Genomic DNA, 21,515 nt, shown 5'->3' with positions numbered 1-21,515 from the left:
AAGTCATACTATACATTATCATTGCGTTGACATGAGGACCTAAGTGAAATTCTGTTACTCATGCCTTTCCTGTCTTTTTGTCTTCCACAAATGTCTACTTATCACCAGGAGTGATGGAGAACTTGGATGTACTTACATGCAAATACATGTTAATTGTTCGTACGCAAACAAACCTTCGGTCTTAACAATAGGATAATTTCTAGCGCCTAGCTGGATCCGGTTAAAAAGGAGATGAAAGAAAGGAATCTTGTGATATCTGGCAATGCATGCGTAGCTTGGGTGAGGAGTGGTCAAGGACCACGCCGCTATGCCAGTCTTCCTTTGACCGCCTGGGAGAGAGTCATGTTAACCTCTCTTGGCCTTTTCCCTGTTCATTGCCCGTTTCATTTGTGTTCAGTGTGTATGTGTGTGTTTGGCTGATATTATGGCTGCTTCTGCCCCTTCTCGGCCTCGTCACCGTGTATCCTATTGTTAAGACCTCAGGTTTGTAGCTGTGGTAGGTGTGTTATTGTGCAATAACTCTATTAGGTGCCAATAACCGGAACTTGACCCAATATAGCACCATAAATCACAGTTTGTTCATGAAACTTACCTGTCAGATATATATATATAGCTGTATTCTCCAAAGTCCGACAGAATTTCAAAACCTACGACACACGCAGTGGTCGGCCAGGTGGTTAGTACCCATTCCCGCCGCTGGGAGGCGGGTATCAGGAACCATTCCCATTTTCTATTCAGATTTTCTCTGTCGCCGGTACTGTCAACAACTTTTTTCAGTACCTCCGTCTTAGGATTTTGTAAACTTATCATTGCCGCTTAAGTATCCTATTTGTCTTTTGGTTTATTGACTTGGATTTGTGGCTAGGCATACGCTATTGTAAATTGTTTTTGATTAACCTTTGCATAAGATGTCTGAATCTGGTTCGGCTAGTTTCAGACTGTGTTGTCTGCAAGAGTAAGGTGAGGCTACCGAAAGCTTCGGTAAATCCTCACTTGGTATGTGCGATGTGTATAGGGCATCTTTCTTTATTGAATGATCGATGTAAGGAGTGTGAGAGTTTGACTGATTCCGAAGGGAAGACGTATGATTCGTATGTACGCAAATTAGAGCGTGATTGAATCGGGGTCTTCCTTAAAAAACTGCATCAGTAAACAGAAGTCAGGGTAGTGAACCTGCTAACCTTCCTGTAGACTTGGTTTTGCCTAACCCTGTAGTATGGCCTACGGGCCATTAGGTTATGTCTGCTAGAGGTAATGCCTTTTCTGTTATTGTGGATTCCATCCGTATTTTGGAATCTAAAGTGCTCGCTCTCCAATCAGTATTGTGAAGTGTAGTGCCCCTAGTGTTGTGGAGGGGGCGTCAGATCGGCCCTATAATGCCTCTACGCCTGGACCTCTGTCGGACTCCCAGGACCACAGGGAGTGGGCAAGTCGAAAGCCGAAGGAGGGTTACGGGGATTCCCCACCGATCTGGCGTCCCTTCGGCAGGACCTGTTGATGCTTCCCTGGCTGCCAAAGATCGTGCACGTGCACGAATCATGAAGGATTGCTTCTCGTCCTCCGGGGCGTCCTCCCCGCACAGGGGTTGGAGCTCTCGGAAGGAATCGCGCTCTTTAAAAGATTTAATTTCGTCAGCGTGACAAAGACGCAAGATGACGCAAGATGTCGCACAGGCGGCCGTCGTCTTTGTCAAGAGATGAAGAATGTCCTTAAGGCTCGTCTTGACGACGATCGCCGTACGTCTTCTTGTAATGCTCGCGCGCTTCATGAACGGCACGCAGCTCGCCAGAACGCCTCTCAGGTTGCTCCTGTTGACGATTCTATGTCCTCCGCGTCACGTCAGGAGTTCGTCATGACGCTTCTCTTGACTCTAGTCGCTCTCCTCTTCGGGACTCTCTTCTAGACAGCGTTCTATGCCTCAAAACGCTCGGCAAGACCCTCACAAGGACGACTTTCGAGATACTCGACGTTCTGTCGAGAGGAAGGAACGTCTTTGCTCTTGTAGCAAGGATTGTTTTCCTGCTTCCCAAGACGCTCCCCCCTCTCCTCATTCTGGACGCTTCTGTTGACGCTCGGCTAGAACTGGACGCTCGGCTCACCAAACGCGCGCCAGTGGACGCCGGGCGCGCGCCACTTGACGCTCAGGTGGACGCTGATGTGTACGCTCGTCGACGCTCGCGCGTTCTTGCTTACGCTCTTCAAGACTCTTCACGCCTTCAAGAGGCGAACCGTGTTTCTTCGTTAAGGAAGTTTCTACTTCTGTACCAAGTAGGAGACCCCCTTTTACGAGAGGGAGCCTCAGGGTTTGATTGCTTCGCGGTCTGTTAAGGACCCTTCTCCTGTTCCCGTATAGGAGACAGAGTCCTCGAGCGATTCGCAACTTACGAATGAAGAAGAGACTACTTCGTCATCATCTTCATCTATTAAGGTGTCGACCTGCCTTCTATAAGACTGGTTGGCTGACAAGTTTCGGCCCTCGGTCCCTTTCTCTCCTCTCTCACTGTTGGTTTCCTAAACACTTTCAGATCTGCACTACCATCTGAAGGGGCTGTTCAGGATGATGGATATTTTTTATTTTGAACATCTAATTGAAGCAGTTTTCAGTGTCATTAACTCCTCTTCTGCGTTCGGGAAGGCGCTGCCTAAGGGAAACCTTCGGGTCCTACCCGCCGTAAGCCCAGTCTCTGAGCAGGAATCCTGCCCCTTCCTCGATTTCTACGGGAATCGGGAAGAAGATATGCTCAAAATTCCTAGATTACTTTCGGTCATTTACGGGGGTTCCCCCCATTGACAAAGATCCCAATAACATTCTATCGCGTAAGCGGATAGTCTCTCATTGACAAGCTTCCTAAGAACCTTCATTCATTAGTCACTACCTCAAGGAAAGGGTGTAGTAGGGAGGTAGCTGTCCAAGTGTCTACAAAACTCTAAGTTTTATACATTCAACTTCCCTGCCAGATATATACTTAGCTATAGACTCCGTCGTTCCTGACAGAAATTCAAATTTCGCGGCACACGCTACCGGTAGGTCAGGTGATCTACCGCCCTGCCCTGGGTGGCAGGACTAGGAACCATTCCCGTTTTCTAATCAGATTTCTTCTGTCGCCCGGACCATCAACATTGTTGTTGGTTCCTCTTGACTGGATTTTCTTTTTTCATCGACAATTGATCTTCTCACCGACTTTTGGTGACGTATCTGGATTGTTGGATTGGCATACGCTTTTGTGGACTGTTTTTGTGGACTTGCTTTGGATTTTTCTTAAAATGTCTGACGCTGGAATGGTTGTGAGACGTTGTGTGAATGTAGGCTGTAAGGTGAGGTTGCCGAAAGCTTCGGTAGACCCTCACACTGTATGTAAGGGTTGCAGGGAGTATGAATGTTCATTCACTAATACTTGCAAGGAATGTGAGAATTTGAGTGAGAGAGAGTGGAAGAATCTAACTACTTATTTGAAGAAGTTAGAGAGAGAGAGAGTGAGGAAAGCTTCCTCTAGAAGTTTGAGTAGTTCTAGATCTAATGAACTAGTTCCTAGTTTGGGATCTTCCCCACTTGTAAGAATTGCTACTTCTCCCTCCTTTTCAGCCTCTTCACCTATTGCAGATCCTGTAGATTCGGCAAAAGAACTTGCGGATCTAAAAGCAACCTTCAAGATCATGGAAAACAAAATGGCTGCTCTGCAAGGTAAGGCTAGTGATATTACAGTGGACAGTGATGTGAGTGTCCCCAGTGTGGTGGAGGGGGCATCTGGTCGGCTCCACAACGCTCCCAGGTCTAGACCTCTTCCAAGCTCCCATGCCCAGAGGAGAAGGAATGTCAAAAACCGTAAGGAGGTTGTGGAGAATCCTCACCGATCAGGTGTCCCTTCGGCAGGCTCTGTGACACCCCAGACTGCCAAGGATCGCTATTGCAAAAGCGTCCTGCGTGAGTGTTTCTCATCGTCGGGGTCTTCGTCTCCTAGACGCGATTGGAGGGATTCTGATCGCTCGCGACCACTGAAGAGGAGTTGGAAGGCGCCGACTCTTGACTCGAGCCCGGAACGCTTCCCTGAGGAGTCTCCTTCGGATGTTAAGAGGGCAAAGAGAGCCCTATTGTCACCCGTAGTTGGAGTGGAGCCCATGGACTCCTCCCCTCTTCCTTCTCCTCCTCCCGAAGAGGATAAAGAGGAGGCTACTAAAAGATTTCTAGTATCTATGCAAGAACAGATATCGTCGTTGGTAGGAGTGCTTTCAAAGGAGCCTCCTAGAAGGAAAGACACTTCCCTTCCCATCAAGAGGTCCTCCAGACGTGTGGAGGTACCTGCCGCCAGGAACGAGGCTCCTATTAGGAGTGAGGCTCCTAGCAAGAGCAAGGAGCCAACCAAACGTAAGGCTTCTACTAGGAGTGAAGAGTCGTTCGGACGTACGGCACCTTCCAGGAGTGAGGAGTCAACCAAGCGCAAGACTCCTACCAGGTGCGAAGAGCCAATCAGGCGTCTGGCGCCAGCCAGGAGTGAAGAGTCACCCAGGAGGCAGGAGCCAAGACCCAGTAGTGAGGAGTCACCCAGGAGGCAGGAGCCAAGAGCCAGGAGTGAGGAGTCACCCAGGCAGGAGTCAGGAGTCAGGAGCCAGGAGCCAGGAGTCAGGAGGGACTCTCGAACTATAAGACATTAGCCTCCTTATTACTGCAAGAGTTTGGAGACTCTCTTAGTCCAGCCGCTCCTCCTTCTCCTCATTCGCTCTTTTCGAGTACTGCTACTGTAAAGTCCTCTGCTTTCCTGAAAATGAAACCAGCGATTTCGATGAAGAAGGCCCTCCAATCTTTGGATTCATGGATGGGCACTAAGAAAGAGTTGGGCTAAACAGTATTCTGCATGCCTCCTTCCAAACTCCTTGGAAAGAGAGTTATTTGGTACGGGACAGGAGAGACTATGGGTCTTTCTCTTCCTGCATCGGCAGACGCTGACTTCGCTAATCTGGTTGATGCCTCCAGACGACACTCTTTAGTCTCGGCCAGATCTACATGGAGCATTTCAGAATTGAACCACTTTCTTAAAGGACTTTTCATCATTTTAGAAGTGTTCAATTTTCTGGATTGGTCTCTCGGAGTTCTAGCTAAGAAGTCTCAGGACTCGGAGTTTCTTAAGAACCCAGAAATTCTCCATAGCGTCCTGGCTTGCATGGACAAGGCGGTACAAGACGGTTTGGGAGAGGTTTCTTCCCTATTTGGAGCTGGTTTGCTGAAAAAGAGATCCCTTTTGTCTAAAGCTGTTTCTCCTAGTCAGAGGACCGCGTTATTGTTCGCCCCTCTGTCAGATCATGTTTCCTTCTCAGTTGGTGAGAGATATATCTCGCTCACTAACTGAGAAGGCGACACAAGACCTCCTTGTTCAGACTTCGAAGAAGAGTCGCCCTGTAGTGTCTACGAGTAAGAAGGACTCTCGTCCTCCTCAGCAGCTCTTTCGTGGAGGTGCAACGGCTCGTCCCCCTTCCAGAAAGAAGAGCTCTGATAAGAGAGGAAGGTCTTCCTTCAGGCCCTTCAAGAAAGGAAAGTGACTTGATGATCCTCCAAGCACCAGTAGGCGCCAGACTCCTGAAGTTTGCAGGAGCCTGGGCGCAGAGAGGAGCCGACTCTTGGTCGGTTTCAGTTCTAAAGAAGGGATACATCACCCCCTTCGAAGACAGTCCTCCCCTAACCTCTACTCCTCGGGAACTGTCAGCGAGGTACAGAGACCCTGTAATGAAAAATACTCTCCTTCAAATGGTGGATCAAATGTGGGAAAAGGAGGCCATCGAACTTGTACAGGATCCACTCTCCCCGGGATTTTACAATCGCCTTTTCCTAGTACCAAAGGCTTCGGGGGGGGGCGCGGAGACCAGTACTGGACGTAAGCGCGCTGAACCGCTTTGTTCAGAAGAAGAAGTTCCGAATGGAAACGTCCGCCTCGGTGATGTCAGCACTACGCCCAGGAGATTGGATGGTCTCTCTGGACTTACAAGACGCATATTTCCACGTTCCCATTCACCACTCGTCAAAGAAATATCTTCGATTCATGATAGGAGGCAAGATTTTTCAATTCAGGGCTCTGTGTTTCGGCCTGTCTACAGCTCCACAGGTCTTCACCAACCTGATGGCGAATGTAGCGAAATGGCTTCACCTAGAGGGAATAAACATCTCCCTCTACTTAGACGACTGGCTGATCAGGGCCAAGTCGGAGAACCAGTGCTTGGAGGACCTGATGAGAACACGGAATATGGTACAATCTCTGGGATTACTCGTGAACCTCGAGAAGTCGCAACTGATCCCCAGCCAGAACTTGGTCTATCTGGGGATTCAGATGGATTCTCGGGGTTTTCGGGTATTTCCTTCGCAAGAGAGAATCACTCGAGGCTTGTCAAGAATCTCGAGCTTCTTAGAGAGAGAACGCAGTTCAGCGAGGGATTATTTGAGCCTTTTAGGGACTCTGTCCTCGCTAGAAAAGTTCTTCTCTCTGGGGAGGCTTCACCTTCGCCCTCTTCAGTTTTTCCTGAAAGAGGTGTGGAGTTGGAGGACGGGGCAACTCTCAGACTCTTTCCCGATTCCACAGGAGGTGAAGAATCACTTAAAGTGGTGGATCCTTCCTCTAAAGAAGAACGAAGGCGTGTCACTTGCCCTGCAGAACCCCAACCAAGTGTTATTTTCCGACGCTTCGGAGTCGGGATGGGGAGGTGACGCTAGGAGCAAGGGAGGTGTCAGGCACCTGGACAAAGGAGCAGGTGTCCTGGCACATCAATTGCAAAGAGCTAGTAGCCATACACCTGGCCTTAAGATTCTTCGAGGAGGTAGTCAGAGGCGGGGTGGTTCAGATAAACTCGGACAACACCACGGCTCTGGCTTACATACGCAAGCAAGGAGGGACTCATTCATTCTCCCTCTATCAACTAACAAAAGATCTATTAACCTGGACAGAGGAAAGAGGTATAACTCTCCTCACAAGATTTGTGCAAGGGATAAGGAATGTGAGAGCGGACAGGCTAAGCAGGAGGAATCAGGTCCTCCCCACAGAGTGGACTCTACACACAGAAGTGTTTGCTATGTTCCTCTCCAAAAGAGTAGAGATCTTTTGCTCTCTAGTGGAAGATCCAAGAGCCTTTGCAATCGACGCGTTTCTCTTGGATTGGTCGGGCCTAGACGCCTACGCCTTTCCCCCATATAAGATCCTGGGGGAAGTACTCAGGAAATTCGTGGCTTCAAAGGGCATGAAGTTGACCCTCATAGCCCCATTTTGGCCAGCCCAGGAATGGTTCACGGAGGTACTGGAGTGTATAGTGGACTTCCCCAGGTCTCTGCCAAGCAGAACAGATCTACTCAGACAACCCCACTTCGAGAGGTTTCATCACAACCTCCCCGGTCTCGCTCTGACTGCCTTTCGACTATCGAAAGACTCGTCAGAGCGAGGGGATTTTCTCGCAAGGCTGCAGGCGCTATCGCTAGAGACCGCAGATCTTCAACGAGAAGAGTATACCAATCGAAGTGGGAAGTCTTTAGGAGATGGTGTAAGAATAAGAAGCTGTCCTCCTCCAGTACCTCTATAGTTAACATTGCCGATTTCCTCCTTTTTCTTAGAGAGGAATCGCACCTTTCTGTTTCTACAATCAAAGGATACAGAAGTATGCTGTCTTCAGTATTCAGGAATCGAGGGCTAGAGATTGCAGAGAACAAGGATCTAAAGAAGACTTACTTGTACGCCACCTGCAGTATTTTGCCAACGCTTCAAACGCGTCCATTTCTTTCTTTCTTTATTTCCTCTCTTTCAGGAACTTGCTCCTCAGTTCTCGATTTATAACATTCAGTCAATAACACGATTTGATTCGGTCCTTCGAGACTTCGAAATCAGGGTCTCTGAGAACACCTAGCTGGAATCTGGACGTGGTCCTGAAATTCCTTGCCTCGGACTAATTCGAACCTCTACATCTGGCTTCCTTCCGCGACGTCACTAGGAAATGTTTATTCCTGTTGTCTCTCGCGACGGCCAAGAGGACGAGCGAATTGCACGCTCTGGACTCCAAAGTGGGGTTTAAAGGAGATGAGGCTATCTGTTCGTTCCAGACATTATTTCTGGCGAAAAATGAAAACCCATCAAAACCTTGGCCCAGGAGCTTTGAGGTAAAAGGCCTATCTAACCTCGTAGGCAGAGAGATAGAGAGGTCTCTCTGTCCGGTTAGAGCTCTTAAGTTTTATTTAGAGAAGAAGAAGCAGATGGGAGGCTGTCAACAAGGTCTTTGGTGTGCTGTGAAGAACCCCAAAAGACTCATGTCTAAAAATGCCTTAGCCTTCTTTGTGAGAAGCGTGATTACTGATGCGCACAAGAACTGCCCGGATGAATCCTTCGGTCTTCTAAAGGTTAAGACTCATGAGGTAAGGGCAGTAGCAACGTCGCTGGCGTTTCAAAAGAATGTCTCTCAGGAATATCATTGAGACTACATATTGGAGATGCAATTCAGTGTTTGCGTCTCATTACCTGAAGGATGTGAAAGTGACCTATGAGAAATGCTTCTCTCTCGGTCCATTTGTATCAGCAGATACAGTTCTGGGACTTGGAGCAAAGACTGATCCTTAAAATATTTTATCTTAAATGTACATAAACCCTCTTGTCATATATGTGCTTGGTTTCCTATTAGCAAGCGTACTGGTGTCGCACGGGCGGCTGGTGTCATTGCTGGTAGAGGACCAGGGGTATGTATGGCTAGTAGGGGGGTAAAAATTTTTTTTTTGTGTTTTGTTATAAATGTATGTGTATTTATGTTTCGAGTTATTGGTTGTTTGTAGGGAGTTTGGGGATAACTCCTTGCAATCTTAGAACTAACATGGATGTTAGGATCAGGTGATCGGGATCGGTGTTGTGCTCCTTGAACAAGGTGTATTGTCATGTTAGTGGAATAGCACCCAATGACAAAGGCCTTTAGGCTCTGCCGAGTAAGTGGATAAGACCCCATTGGCAGACCCACAAGAACTCTTAGCCATAGATCAATATCTCGCTGAGGCTCTTGAGGCGAAGCAGACTCCTTGGCAGTAGCCACGAAGTCTTCCGCCTAATCATGTAGGAACCTACAACATCTGTTGTTTACCTGTCTGTTTCAGTAGTTAGCTCTCTCTTACCCACCACCAATGGGTGCTAATCAGCTAAGTATATATCTGGCAGGGAAGTTGAATGTATAAAAATGATATTGTCATGATACAATAAAGTTTTATACATACTTACCTGACAGATATATACGATTAATGGCCCACCCAGCCTCCCCGCAGGAGATAGGTGGAAGAGAAGAAATCTGATTAGAAAACGGGAATGGTTCCTAGTCCTGCCACCCAGGGCAGGGCGGTAGATCAGCTGACCTACCGGTAGCGTGTGCCGCGAAATTTGAATTTCTGTCGGGGAAGACGGAGTCTATAGCTAAGTATATATCTGTCAGGTAAGTATGTATAAAACTTTATTGTATCATGACAATATCATTTTTGTTCATGAAACTTACCTGTCAGATATATATATCTGCCAAGTAAGTATGAACAAGCTTTATTATTACTATAAAGCGATTGTATGGTTCAAGTTTTATACGCATACCGTAGTTACCCCTACGGAGGACAACCGAGAGGACGGTTATTCTTTTTGCTTTTAATCGATACTCCCTGCAACCTTCCAGGAGTTGCCGGTTTCCCTTTTAGATATTTAAGGTATTGTTACGACAATACCGATTCAGCCTTCTATATTTAGCAAATTCCGTTTTGCTTAAATATACCAGCTTGAGAGTTTTCTTTCTGCTCGACGATGATGATAATCCTATTCATTCGTAGAATGGTGTAGCTGGCCATTCAGGCAGAGTAGTGCGAGACGGCGAACGTACACTGCTGTCACTAGAGCCAGCTCACTGAGCTCAGTTCCAACTGGTTGTCTGCCATGCGCGGTCAGTTACGTCTCTTATCTCTTGCGGGATTGACTGACTAACCGTATCTCTGCCCTACAATCACTGACTTTAGCCTCGGGTTGAAGGGAATTCTCGCATGCATGAATGAACATCTTCGCTTTGCAAGAATTTTTTCAACAGAGATATATTATTAGATCTTTTAGGTTCTGTTTACCGCAAGGTAACAGAATTCTGTACGTGTCTACCGCGGCATAGCACTATAATAATGCACACCTGCTTAAGCAAAGCGCAGCCTTATTAGGGAAGGAAACATGCTCGGTGAGGGAATGAATGAGTCTGCTGGGGACCATTTCCTCGCTGGAGAAGTTTGTTTCCCTGAATAGACTGCAATTCAGACCTCTCCAGTTTTTCCTGCCGGACTGAAATAGCATCGAAGATCTAGTTATGATTCTGAACATCTCTCAAAGTCAAGGATCACCTAAGGGGATAGCGAGACTGTGCCAGGCATCTGGAGAGGGATACAGATGTCCTGGCTCATAATCTCATAAAATTGGAAGCAATTCGATTGGCTCTCCAGTTCTTCTAGCAATGAGTGGTTTACCCAATAGTCCAGATCAACTCGGACAATTCCACAGCTCTCGCATATCTCATGAAGTATCGAGAAACATTTTCTCGGCCCTGTGACGTATCCCTTCGCAGGGTTGAATCGGCTTCCAATCCTTATTCTCATTCCTCGAATGGGAAAGATTTTAGGATGAAGGTCTTTGTAAGGAACCTATAAATATACTACGTATATTACCCTCGCGACATGATTTTGTTAATCAGTTGAACTGTCCAGGGTTTAGGCGCACACCGTAGTTATCTCTACGGATTGTGACCGAGACGAATAGTATTGAACTGCAACTCGGGACTGCCTGCAACCTCCCAGGAGTTACCAGTCTCGATTTTGGGATACTTATGGTATTGTTACGACAGCATCACCTCAGCTTTTGTATTTACCGAAATCCGTTTCGTTTAAATGCAATTGCTCGAACGTTTTTTTTTTTTTTTTTTTTTTTTACGCTCGATGGTTCTAGCCGAACACATTCCTTATTGGAATGGATTACCTGGCAACTCAGGATGACGAGTGAGGGAGGGCTAACTGTGTATTGGACTGCCGATGCAGCCCAGTATCAGCTGGGTCTCCGAGATGCACGGTCGGTTTATGTCTCTCTCCCCTACAATGATTGACTACCGAACCGTATATCTGCCCAACAATCACAGACTTAGGTCTCTGATTGACAGGGATTCTCGTATACATGAATGACCGTCTCTACTGTATCGCCTTGGAGCATTGCGAGAATTTTCAAACAGAGATATTTCTTGGACTATATCATCTTTCTGTTTATTGCACGGTAACAGAAGTCTGAAGCCTAGTCTCCCGCTGCATCACATCCCAGCGATAATGCGGAATGATTTCTTCAGACATCGGAGTTTGTCTTCTAAAATATCTCCTATTCGTAAGTGTGCAATTGTGCACTTGTTCATTGTTCACCCCGAATTACCTATTTATAACGGAAGTCATCGCTTGCTCCCCGCCCTGCCAGCTCTACTTCCAAGGATTGTCCTCCCTGGATAACCTGAAGAAGAAGATGATAAGACGAAGAGGCTTCCTCTAGACTGCTCCCTTATTCTCGTTCCAGGAGCGGTAGCAGTATACGCCATCCTATGGGATTGAACAAGGATGGATGTTTAGTCTTTTTCCCCTATTCAAACGCTTATGAGTAGTAATATGGCGTCAGGGGGAGCGAGCATGACGCTGATCGCTCCATGTTGGCCTTCGAGAGACTGGATTCACAGAGGTCACGTCCTTCCTAGCGCACTTTCCAAGGACCCTTAGCAAGAGAGTCGCTCTACTCTAACAGCCCCCACTTCGAGAGGTACCACAAAACCTCTTCGCTCAGAGTCTGCCTCCGTTCAGACTATAGAAGTCGATCGGAGCGAGAGGCTTTTCAGGACTAGTGGCAAGTGCTATTGCCAGGGTAAAGAAGACCTTCCTATCTTGCAGTGTACTAACCGGAGTGGGCTGTTTTTGAAGAGGGTGCAGGAAGAATGGCTTTTCCTCCACCTCGGCCTTTGTGAATTAGATTGCCGTCTTCCCTTTCCGTCTGAGCAATGTGGATAAGCTGGCAGTCCCGTCTTTTAAAGGATACAGATGTATGTTGTCGATGACCTTTAGACTAAGAGATTTGGATCTGTTGAACGGCAAAGCCCGTCACGTCTTTGAGGTCTGTTGAAATCTCGAAACTGTATAGTTTGAGGCTTCTGACATGGGACTTAGACGTAGTCTAGAAGTTCCCGATGTCGAAGCCTTTCGAACCTCTCTTTTCTGCGAACTTAAAGCATGTGACCAGAAAGGCTTATTATTATATCTAGCCGCTATAGCTACGGCAAAGAGGGTTAGTGAGGTTTAAGCCATCAGCGGACATATGGGCTTTAGAAGGCATATGCGGTGTGTCCTCTAAGCCCTTCATTCTTGACTAAGAATGGAAACCCGTCTAACCCTTGGCCCAGAAACTTGGAGCTCAAGGGGATGGCATAAATTATTGGGCAAGATCCAGGGAGAGTCCTGTGCCCTGTCAGGGCTCTCAAATTTTATATACATAAAACTAATGAAAGTCGAGGTCCTTCGGACAATCTGCGGTGTTCCGTAAAAAGACCAGACTTGCCCCTGTCAAAGAACGGCCTGGCGTTCTTTTTAAAGAGCTTACAAAGAGGCTCATTCGCCATGTTTGGACAAGGATTTGAAATCTTTTAAATTAAATGCTCACGAGGTGAGGGCGCGGCCTCGGAGGCATTTCAATAGAGCATGGCACTCAGTAACATCCTGAGTGCCACGTTGTAGCGAAGCAACTCTGTGTTCGCTTCACACTACCTGCGAGATGTGAAGACGACATATGAGATCTGCTGCTCGCTAGGGCCATACGTGTCCGCAGACACAATCTTGAGGGCAAGAAGTACCACTCATCCTATCCTGTAGAAAATGGTTAGGAAGAGCTGTTAATTATACTTGTTGGGTCGCCGCCAGTGGCAGACTTCTCAATTCGTAAGCTTTAGTTAAACATCCTTAACTTTGGCTAGGTTGGTCAGGTGGTGATATATATTACTTCTTAGCCCTCATAGTATGGTCATTATGGTCTAGTCACATTGTGGTCACGCTCCCGTTGACAGATCATCTAGAACTCACCAGCTATACAGGTCACTACCTTGCTGGAGACTAGTAAAGCAAAAGCTGACTTGGGTGACAGTAATCACGAAGTCAGCTAAGCTAACAGGTATGGAACCAAGATGTCAATCATCTGCATGTATATGTTTCCTAAAATCCTATTCTGTCTCTCCCTGCCTCCAAAGGTGGGATTCAGCTATATATATATCTGACAGGTAAGTTTCATGAACAAAATGATATGGTAATGATACAATAAAGTTTGTTCATACTTACCTGGCAGATATATATATTCAAAGTACCCACCCACCTCCCCTCAGGAGACAGTGGGAATAGAAAATCTGAATAGAAAATGGGAATGGTTCCTGATACCCGCCTCCCAGCAGCGGGAATGGGTACTAACCACCTGACCGACCACTGCGTGTGTCGTAGGTTTTGAAATTCTGTCGGACTTCGGAGAATACAGCTATATATATATCTGCCAGGTAAGTACTATAAACAAACTTTATTGTATCATTACAATATCATATTTTATAGGGCTAGGCTAGCGCCATAAAACCGGATCACCATTAACTGAGTCTGCCGATAACCAGGAATTGCCTTTATTATGGAAACATTCAAACTGTCTGTATGCATTAATTTATTTCAAATACTATACGTACTATAGAGTTTCAAATGCAGTTTTCCCCACATTTTACCCCCTCTTCTTTCACTCCATGACCTGAGCTCTTAAATATGTACACTTTCTTTTTGGTAGCACATGTGCCACTTTGGCACAAAGTTTGGCAAACATTTATTGAACACTTGAATGCAATCATGTGGAATTTCTTGTTGAAGATAAAAAAAAGTATTTGCAGCTTTGATCATAATGCAATCATTCATCCAGAGTTCTTAGGAAATGGTAGTATATAACTATGCTGGCACAAAGTTTGGCAAACATTTATTGAACACTTGAATGCAATCATGTGGAATTTCTTGTTGAAGATAAAAAAAGTATTTGCAACTTTGATCATAATGCAATCATTCATCCAGAGTTCTTAGGAAATGGTAGTATATAACTACGCATTTAGATTAAATATGTATCATTGCAGTAATTGTGCAGTGCTGACCAAAGTTATGGTCAGCCACTTGAGTGAAACATGGTCCATTTATAAATGATGTTCATTGCATCTCCTCTCCAGCATAAAACCCAGCAGAATGGCATGAGCCAACAACCTGCAGATCACTCCTTTTTTTTTTTTATAAATGAAGTGATAACTTCATATTATATTTAAAATCTCAGGTTGTATAAAATAAAAAGCTGTATTTGTCATGTTGTCACACAAACGACATTTCCTCATGCCTTCAAAAGAGAATATGAAAGCTTGTTTAGTGGTTTGGGGAAGGTCTGTTATTCAGTTTAACAAGTTATGTGACAAAAAAATTAAGTAGAGAAAAAATAGCATGACCACCTTCCAGAAGAGTGGACAGGAATCTTAAGGTGATGTGGTTGATTGGGTGCACTAACTTTTATTCAGTCTTGTTGAGAAGAGAAACAGAAGGAGCCCAAAGATAAGAGAAATATACTAAACCAGTACCAGTAAGATAAATATAGCATTTTGAATGTAAGAGGTAATATAGTAATGTGATAGATTGAATGATATCTGCAACCAAGACTGTTTGAGGCCATGTGGTTACTGCCTGGAAGTACAACTCATAGTTTTACTTGGCTCCAATTTTTACCCCATTTCTTGAGAGCAGTTTTGTAGGCCAGCTGTGAGGGGTATTGGTATGTGATTTGGTGAAAATATATAAAAATGATTAACACATGATAGTATACTATACGTACTAGCAATGATTATAAATAATCTCAATGTTTTTCAAAAGGTAGAGTGTATTAATGAATGGAAATGTACTGTTTGTTGCCATACATTTTTATATTATTCAAATATACTAGTATACTGGTACTTGTTTACTATGATTTTGATTTCTTTTGCAGCTAGAGCCGTTGGTGCATCAAGTTAGTGGCCATTCATCTATGTTTGTGCTTGATGACGTAACTGTATGTAAGCCTCTCATTGGACGAGAGTACAGATTTTACCGTACTCTGCCTCCAGAAATGAAAAAATATACACCAGAATTTCATGGAACCCTCCAGGTGGTACTGCAAGAAGCTGGAGATGGACTTTCTCTAGCAGCGTTACCTAATGAACAAATGAATTCCTTAAGGAGTAATCAAGGAGGACTTAAACATGGGTAGGTGTACCACAGTATTGCATTTTCAGATCATCATACCTGCAGTATGCTGGGGTTTTTTAAGTAACAATTTGATCTGTTAAAACCTAAATTTATTTGCAAAGATTAATTTCATGGGTAAATAGAGAATGCAGTTGCCAACAAGCTTTTGAGTGTATCATTGAAAATATATTTTCATACAATCAACTTACCTGTCAGATATATACTAAGCTAAGACTCCGTCGTCCCCGACAGAAATTCAAATTTCGCGCCACTCGCTACAGGTAGGTCAGGTGATCTACCGGCCTGCCCTGGGCGGCAGGACTAGGAACCATTCCCGTTTTCTATCATATTTTCTCTGTCGCCGGTGGTATCAACATTGTTGTTATTACCTCCTGACTTAGATTCTTATTTCAACCTTTTGATCATAGTTTCTCTTCCTCTCCCTCTCCTTCACCTAAACGAGGGTGGAAGGATTCGGACCTTTATAGGCCACTGAAATGGCATTTGAGAGAACCTGAATTGGATTCAAGCCCGGAGCGCTTCTCAGATGAAGCTCCCTCGTCTATCAAAAAGGCGAAGGTGGCGTCAACGTCTCCCTACATGGACGTAGCGGACCGCTTGCCTTCTACTTCTCCCCCGATTGAAGATAACGTGGGAGAAGCTTCAAGGAAAATTCTCCTTGCTGTACAAGAACAGCTAGCCTCATTGGTGGGAGTGTTAGCGAGAGATCCTCCTCGTAAGAAGGACGTTTCGCTTCCAATCAAAAAGTCTCGTCCTCTCTCTCCTGCAAAATGCGAGGCGTCTTGCAGATGTGAAGCTTCGTCTTCCAAACATGCTGAAGAGGTTTCGGTTTCTAGATCGAGATCGAGAGAACCTTATGTCAGAGACGTGACGCCAGATAGACGTGAGGCGTCTTACAGGCGCGAGGCGTCATACAGAGCGTCATATAAGCGCGAGGCGCCAGCCAAGGTTTTGGCGCCAGTCAGGACGCCAGTTGAGAGCGAGACGTCTTCCAGGCGCGAGGCGTCATCCAGACGTCAGCAGTCAGCCAAGCGCGAGGCGTCAGCCAGGACGCTCGGCGGACGAGAAGCGTCATCCAAGCTTGAGGCGTCATCCTTTTATGGGGAGAAGCCTAGGCTTTTGGCGCCAACCAAGAAGGAAGCTTCTCTTAAAGCTCAGACTTTGAAAAGGAAGGATTATCATTCCCTTAGTCCCTCTCCTATCAGGAGTTTGTCTTCCCCAGAGGAAAGACGTCCTGATTTGTCTACGGAGACTCCTCTAGACCCCGAGTTGGAGGAAAACTCGGAAGACGAGTATCATGGAAGAGAAGGACTATCTAACTACAAAGTATTGACAGCCCTGCTTCTGGAAGAATATGGAGATGATTTAACCCCTGCCGCTCCTCCTTCTCCGCGCTCTCTGTTCTCGAGCGCAAAGGCGAAGAAGTCTTCGTCTTTCTAAGAATGAAGCCAAGCCCCCAATTTCTATGAAGAGGGCGCATCAAGTTCTTTAAATTCTTGGATGGATTCGAAGAAGGAGGTGGTCAGAACGGTCTTCTGCATGCCCCCAGCGAGACTCGCTGGTAAACGGGGCATTTGGTATCAGACGGGAGAGAATATGGGCATTTCTCTTCCGTCTTCGGCAGAAGCGGACTTTTCAACCTTAGTCAATGCGTCACGAAGGCAAGGCTTGAACTCTGCCCGTGTGACTTGGGGCATTTCAGAGCTGGATCATCTCCTCAAGGGACTCTTCCATGTATTAGAAGTTTGTTCATGAAACTTACCTGTTCAGTATATTAATATTAGCTGTATTTTTCCTGGAAGTCCGACAGAATTTAAAAAACTTCCGACACACGCAGTGGTCGGCCAGGTGGTTAGTACCCATTCCCGCCACTGGGAGGCGGGTATCAGGAACCATTCCCATTTTCTATTCATAATTTTTCTGTCGCCGGTGCTGAAAACACCTGTTTTCAGTACCTCCGTCTTAGGATTTTGGAAACTTCATTGCCGCTAAGTATCCTAATTGTCTTTTGATTTATTTACTTGGATTTGTGGCTAGGCATACGCTATCTTAAATTGATTTGAATTTGATTCATTTTTGCATAAGATATCTGAATCTAGTTAGGCTAGTTTCAGAGGGTGTTGTCTGCAAAGATAGGGTGTGGCTACCGAAAGCTTCGGTAGATCCGCACTTGGTATGCACGAGGGGTTTGGGTCTTGCTTCTTTGTTGAGATTTGTCATGTAAGGAGTGTGAGACTTTGTCTATTCCGTAAGGAAGACGTATGATTCGTATGTACGCAATTAATCAGTAAACATGTCTAATTCCGTAAGGAAAAAGTATGATTCGTATGTACGCAATTAATCAGTAAACAAAAGTCAGGGTAGTGAACCTGCTAACCTTCCTGTAGACTTTATTTTGCCTAACCCTATAGTATGGCCTACGGGTTATGAATATGTCTGCGAGAGGTGATCGCTCTCCTTCATTGTTGTGAAGAGTGCTACTTCTGTTATTGTTTACTCCTAACCCTGTAATGTTGCCTTCGGGCCCTAAAACAGTGTCTGTAGAGGTTATTGCCCTTTCTCTTATACTCTTTCGTTTTCGTAACTTAGAATCGAAAGTGCTTGCTTTAGAGAGCAGTAGTGAAGTGGCTAAGTGCAGTGACAGTGCCCCGTTGTGTAGTGGAGGGTGCGTCAGATCGGCCTTATAACGCCTCTAGGTCTAGACCTCTGTCGGACTCCCAGGACCACAGGGAGAGGGCATGTCGAAAGCCGAAGGAGGGTTACGAGGAACCCCCACCGATCTGGCGTGCCTTCGGCAGTTTCTGATGAAAATCCCCAGACTGCCATAGTTCGTGCACGTGCACGAATCCTGAAGGATTGCTTCTCGTCCTCCGAGGCGTCCTCCCGCGCAAGGGTTGGAGCTCTCGGAAGGACTCGCGCCCTCTAAGAAGCTTAGAGAAGAGGACGCTTCACGTCCTCTCTCTCGTCAGGAGGGAACGTCAGATCCGCCCCATAACGCCTCTAGGCCTGGACCTCTGTCGGACTCCCAGGACTAGGGAGAGGGCATGTCGAAAGCCGAAGGAGGGTTACAGGGAACCCACATCGATCTGGCGTCCCTTTGGTAGGACCTGTTGACGTTTCCCAGGCTGCGGAAGATCGTGCACGTGCACGAATCTCGAAGGACTCGCGCCCTCTAAATAGAAGCTTTATAGAAGAGGACGCTTCACGTCCCCTCACTCTCTCGTTATGCGTTTCAGTGAGAAGTAAGAAGGCGAACGTCGCCTGATCAAGTGTACGTCTTTCCACCGAGAAATATGAAAAAGAAGGCAGTTTCTCTCGCTTGTTTTGACGCCGGTCAGGAGCGTGACGATTTTCTGCACGCTTCTTTTGACGCTCGGCTTGAACGGGACGCTCGGATGGACGCCAGGCGCGCGCCAGTGGACGCCGAGCGTCCTCGCAAATGGACGCCGAGCGCGCGCCAGCGCACACCAGGTTTGTCTCCTGGCTGAACGTTTCTGTTGAACTCTTCAGACTTCAAGCTCTTGTTTAAGATTTGAGCCTCAAGAATGTGAAGTAAGCAGTGCTTCGGAGGAAGCTTAAAGTGAACAGACAACTTCGTCTTCGAAACCCAGCAAGACCTCGGGTTTCGTGAATTCAAGAGGTCTCTGTCAATATTATATTGCTTTTCGCAAAGGTGGATGGAGTTAAGGAAAGCTCAAGGGAAGATCTCGTTTTCTCTACCGCAGTCAAGACTTTGCGATAAGGCAGTTACGGGTTATGTAAAGGCTCGACGTCTCGGCGACGTTCAGTAGGATTCTTGCAAAGGCATTCATCAAAAGGACGCTTTTCAGGAAAGCGCAAGACAGGACTTCCTTTGCCACCTTTGCCATACTGCCAATAAATTTTAAGCTTTAGCAGGCATTAGTGTGATACGGGAGAGGAAGCTGGTTGGAGAGTTTCTTCTCTTGGCCCAGGATAATTTTGCAAGCTTTTTAGCCCATCTGAAAGGGTTTTTTCAGATGATAGATTTTGTTAGTTTCTAGTCGGGACTACGCTGCCGAATTGAACATCATCGTTCTACCTGCCGTAAGCCCTGTCTCTTAACAGGATTCTTGCCCCTTTCTCGTTTGAGACGGGAATCGGAAAAATAAAATGCTCGACTTCCTGGATTACGTTTTGTCAATTCAGTGACTTTCCCCCATTGACAATATACTATCGTTTTGTCAAGTAAGTGGGGTATCCCCTCATTGACAAAATATCTCTTTGTCCCGTAAATGGGTTAGTTCTCATTGACAAACATCTCTTTAACTTGATATTGCGTAAGCGAATAAGCTCTATTGACAAGATTCGGAAGAGCTCTCATTCGTCATTCGCAGACTCGTACAAGAAATAGACTTGTAGACTACGTCAATGAACGCTTATGTCCCATAACATAAGAAGCTTGAGCTGTCTGCTTCGATTCTCTAAGTTTTGTTCATGAAACTTGCCTGTCAGATGTATGTAGCTGTATTTCCGAATTCAGCTATATATATGTCTGCCAGGTAAGTATGAACAAACTTTATTGTGATATAATAAAATATTTTGCCTTGCGTTATTTTTCTACTGGTTGGTTCAAGTCATACACGCTTGCTGTAGTTACCTCTTCGGATGGCAACCGAGAGGTCTATTGTCCATTATTTTAAGGACATTTAATCGTTACTCCCTGCAGCCTTCCAGGAGTTTCCGATTTATCTTTTACCGTTGTATGGTAGTGTTCTGACGAACACAAACGCATCTATATATTTAGCGTTTCTGTTTCGCTTAAATATACCAGCTTGAGAGTCTCTTTTTGCTCAAAAAATAACGGACCTATTTCTTCGTAGAATAGGGTAGCTGGCAACCCAGACATAAAGTAAGAGACGACGTTCGTAAGCTGCTGCTGCTGCTGTGTCTGAACTGTCCAAAGTTCCAACCTAGCCAGTAACAGATCGTGCGCTGTCATGCGCCGTAGGTTACGTCTCTCTCTCCTGCGGGATTGACTGACTAACCGTATCTCTGTGCTGGCGGTTACGTCTCTCCTGCGGGATTGACTGACTAACTGTATCTCTGTCCTACAATCACGGACTTTAGCCTAAGATTGAGGGGATTTCTTACGTGAATGAATAAACGTTGCATTCGTTTTGCCTTACTATGTTCAACAGAGTTATCTCTTAATCCTTTAGGTGCTCGTTACCGCACGGTATAGAACTACGAGTCTACCGCAACATTGCACTTTTATATGCTCTCCTGCTTAGGCAAAGCGCAGCCTTATAGGGAAGTAAGCATTCTCAGGGAGGGAATGGATGAGCTTGCTGGGGACCATTTCCTTCCTGAAGAAGTTTGTTTCCCCGAATAGACTGCAATTCAGACCACAGTTTTTTCTTACCGGGAAACTGAAATATTATTCTAGATCTAGGAATTATTCTGAACATCTCTCAGTGCGTCATGATAGAAAGAAGGTGCCGGACATCTGGATAGTGTTTCAGATGTCCTGGATCTTAATCTGAAAGAAGTAAATGCAATTCGGTCGTCCCTCCAGTCCTCGAAACGAGTTTTTGGAACCAGGTGGTCCCACATCAACTCTGATATTCCACAGCTCTCTCATATCTTAAGAAGTATCTTCTCTCGGTCCCTGCTCGAGTTTACGAGAAAGAGCCTATTATAACAACAGGCGTAGAATGTAACGATCCTCTAGAGGTTCGTTACAGGATTGCAAAAGTCCGTACGAATCGTCTCGATCGACGGCAGCAACTTTTGACTTCCGAGTGGAATCTTTCTTTAGAAGTATGTTGAGAGTTGTGGAGACTTTAGGGACGCCCTTTCATTCTTCTCTTCGATATGTTGAGGACGAAGAGGCTTCTTCTTCTCTGCTCCCTTTTTCTCGATCCGGGATCGGTACCATTAAACGCCATCCTATGATATTAAATGGGGATGGATGTTATGTTTAGTCTCTTTTCCCCTTTTTCAATCGCTTAGGAAATGTAATGAGGATTTATGACGTCACAGGAGCGACAATGACGCTGATCGCCCCATGTTGGCCTTCAGGATCCTGGGATTCACAGAGGCCACATCCTTCCTAGTTCACTTTCCAAGGACCTTTTCCGAGAGAGTCGGTCTACTCTAACTCGAAAGGTTCCTATAACCTCTCCGCTCTGAGTCCGACAACGTTCAGACTATCGAGATGTTGACAGGAATAAGATTA

The 21,515-nt window shown here is 45.9% G+C and overlaps 1 protein-coding gene across 2 annotated transcripts in view; it reads left to right on the top strand.

Annotated features, from left to right (window-relative positions):
- The window catches only part of LOC135198521 (inositol hexakisphosphate kinase 3-like), an 80,149-nt gene that overhangs the window by 24,617 nt on the left and 34,017 nt on the right, over positions 1-21,515 (top strand). For both annotated transcript variants that reach the window (XM_064226176.1, XM_064226177.1), the window contains one exon: positions 15,057-15,313. In XM_064226176.1, coding sequence (XP_064082246.1) covers positions 15,057-15,313 — 257 coding nt within the window. The remainder of the gene's footprint in view (positions 1-15,056; positions 15,314-21,515) is intronic.

This window comes from Macrobrachium nipponense, chromosome 22 (assembly GCF_015104395.2).
Source record: "Macrobrachium nipponense isolate FS-2020 chromosome 22, ASM1510439v2, whole genome shotgun sequence".
Lineage (NCBI taxonomy): Eukaryota > Metazoa > Arthropoda > Malacostraca > Decapoda > Palaemonidae > Macrobrachium > Macrobrachium nipponense.
This window is presented reverse-complemented; position numbering and strand designations above follow the sequence as displayed.